The 3,193-nt window shown below is 41.6% G+C and overlaps 1 protein-coding gene across 1 annotated transcript in view; it reads right to left on the bottom strand.

Moving 5' to 3' along the window:
• The window catches only part of LOC104616819 (chromosome unknown open reading frame, human C16orf45), a 30,820-nt gene that overhangs the window by 4,652 nt on the left and 22,975 nt on the right, over positions 1-3,193 (bottom strand). The window contains exon 3 of the mRNA XM_010281960.1: positions 1,444-1,517. Within this exon, the coding sequence (XP_010280262.1) occupies positions 1,444-1,517 (74 nt within the window). The remainder of the gene's footprint in view (positions 1-1,443; positions 1,518-3,193) is intronic.

Below are 3,193 nucleotides of genomic sequence, written 5' to 3'. Positions count from 1 at the left end.
TGAAAAGAGTGCTTGCCTAACCTAGAAAAACAATGTCAGCACTTAGTTCTGTGTGAATGCCAGCAGCTTCTTTAAGACAAAAGTGTTGTTCTTGCGAGACTGCCAAAAGGTGGTGCTGCTGGAACTGCACATACTTAATTCTTAAATTTGCTGAGATTTGCAGAGCACTAAGGAGAAACTGCTGTCTGTGGATCTCTGCTTAAGACTTCGTGACTGGAAAATAGTTTCTAAAAGGTTTAAAAGAAGAAAGCAAAAAAACAACAACAAAACCACAACAAAAAAAAAACCCACCAAAAAAATGAAAACTGATCAACCCTAAATGTAAGTTAAATGTATGGGTAAGAAAGCTGCAGACTAGAAGAGGTGAGGCAAGAAGAATCTTTCATGGATGTTCTCTAGGACTCATAATCCTTTCCAATACCGTTTAAACCACCAACATACCAACAGTGTAATTAGAAATTAAAAATGTGACCTATAAGTAACTAAGAAGTATAAAGAAAGAAAAAGTAAGAAATAATATGAATCCACTTTTGTTGGGGGCAAAGAAAAGTGGAAAAGTTCTTAGACAACTGAGAACATCTGGCTTCAGAGTAGACCTGCTTCTATTTCATGAATGACCTTCTCTCCTTTTTGGGGAGAAAGTTGGCTTTTAAAGTTGCACAATACGATGTGGGGGGAAAAATTATGATAACCGAAGGAGAGTCAAAACTTCTCCTTAATAGTTAGGCAGCAGCAAATCATTCCTGAAGGGTGCTCTAGGCCATGCAGTAATATCTAAAGTAAATGGCCCACTGCAGTTGCTGAGTGTCTTGTAGGATCTGCCTGTACTTTTTTCTTGAACAAAGTAGGGCTGTTGTGGATGACCTAAAACAGCAAAGCTGTAGTGAAGCAAAAGTCCTTACTGCTTTCAGCTGGTGCTTGGAGTTAAGGACTGCAAAATTGCCCACAGACTTTGCCCCTTGCTTTTTGTAGAAACCTGCTCGACTTTATTGTAGAAGGTTGATTTAACTACAGGTGTGACAATGAATTGGTATATCTACAAAAAAAAACAATCATGTTCAGAGTGATGGTTATAAATTCCTCTCCTATCTCCCTTTTATCTTGGGTATCTCAGCGCTCTGTCTTTTCTCCATGCCACTTGGTTCCCTTGAAATTGCCAAGGGAGTGCAAGAACTAAGGAGTGTGGGCCTTGTTTGAGTGATATTTGCAGGGTTGCTGCCAAGGGAGCAGTGAAATACAGCACAAAAATAAATTTAGAGTCCAGGAGATTAAAGGGGGGAAGGAAAACGGGAAGAAAAAATAAGGACCAAAGGAAAGAGATACGAAACTCAACCTTGGGGGGCATATTTCTGATTTTCAGGGGCAGAAATGTGTTCCTGACACCATCCTGACCCATGCATCACCCAAGCATTATCCTAATATTGGGTTGGAGACAGCCATTACCTGGGATTGCTACCAAACTCTGCAGCTCTTTCTTAAGGTTCATAATGTCTTTGCACAGCTGGATGTCATCCATCCTGCAGAAACAGAAAAAGCGTGGTCAGACAGATGCAAACCCCATCCTGTGTTGATGGGATCAGTCAGATCTCATCTGAATATATGATACTGTCCCTTGCCTGGGACCTGTGCATTGGCTTGAAATGCAGAGGTTTAACCTTGGGATACTGATACTGTTCATTCACCAATTTTAACAGATAGCTAAAAGATATTTAATACTAAATGTTGCTGAGCTCTTGATTACTTGTCTTACTGAGATACAATTTGTGTGTAGGTTGTATCTGTCACTGCCTTTTGCTTTCTTGAATGTCACAGAACATTCTGGAATGGGCATCTGTGTATTTAATAGTCATTAAAACAGGAGTGCCATATTGCACATATACTGCCATATTATTGCAGCAATAATTTTCACTAGGGAAAAGAGCAAGGGGGAGAATAACAGGGAGCCTGGGAAGGGGCAGCGGAAGCCGATACATTATTTGGCACAGCCAAGACAAGGTTTATATTCCACTGCCAACTTTCTTTGTGACCTTACTAATAACTTGGCCTGGATACCAAAGACCTGGAAACTGTCATAAGTTGGCATCTGACTATTTTGAGGCCTTGTGCCTTGGCTGAATGTGTTCCATTGTTGGCATGAGTGCTTCAAATCCTTGATGTGCGCAGAAAGTCCGTTAATGTTAAGGCACAGAAGAGAGATAAAAATCCAACTGTAACATTAGCAGAAACTGCACCCTCAGTTCTTACTGAAACTGATATCTATCCTGAGAGCTGCTCTACCAAATTATTTCCCGGGAAGCTAGCAAACTTCAGCATTAGCTTCCTCACAAATGTTTTATTTTAGTGTCTCAACCATATTCACAGCCAAGGTTCAGGTGTTGGTTCTGAGGGCTGCATCAGGGGCTTCCATTTTGAAATCATGCGCTGAAGAATACAAAAACCCAGCTGTTGTGATTAATTGTACATTCTTTGACTCAGATGTCACCAGTACTAGCTTTGCCCACAGATCTGACTCCTTGTTTCATAATCCTGTGCCTGAAGGGTGGATTGCCTGTTGCCTAAGCACCTGAAGGTAGCTGAAATGCTATCAGAACATAGAATCATAGAATGGTTTGGGTTGGACCTTTTAAAGGTCATCTACTCCAAACCCTCCTGCACCACCACCCCCCCAGCAATGAGCAGGGACATCTTCAACTGCATCAGGTTGCTCAGAGCCCCGTCCAACGTGCCCTGGAATATTCCCAGGGATGGGGCATCCACCACCTCTCTGGGCAACCTGTGCCAGTGTTTCACCACCCTCATTGTGAAAAATTTCTTCCTTTTATCTAGTTGAAATCTGCCCTCTTTTAGTTTAAACATGGGTTGTCACAGTGGTATTTCAAGAGAGGAAACCCAAGAGATTACAGTGTGTGTGTGTGTATGTGAGCAAGCACACAAAGAAAAATGTAGTCAAATTAATAAATTCAGCAAGGAGGGGAAAAAGTAGGTGTTTCTGGCACAAATAAGATTTTAACCACAACCCAAGACTTTATTCTCCCTGCTGCCTCTGCATGGAACACAGGTCTCTGCAGGGACCTGTCCCTGCTGCTTTGTTCATGTTATTAAAACATGTTGATCCTTTTATTATTTGCTGCTTTGGTTAACTCCACTTTGCCTGTTCTGCTGCTTTCATTGTGCTATGACAGCTATTCCTGCT

Source organism: Phaethon lepturus, unplaced genomic scaffold, assembly GCF_000687285.1.
Source record: "Phaethon lepturus isolate BGI_N335 unplaced genomic scaffold, ASM68728v1 scaffold18742, whole genome shotgun sequence".
Taxonomy (NCBI): Eukaryota; Metazoa; Chordata; class Aves; order Phaethontiformes; family Phaethontidae; genus Phaethon; species Phaethon lepturus.
Note: the sequence above shows the minus strand (reverse complement) of the source record. Positions and strands in the feature narration are given on the sequence as shown.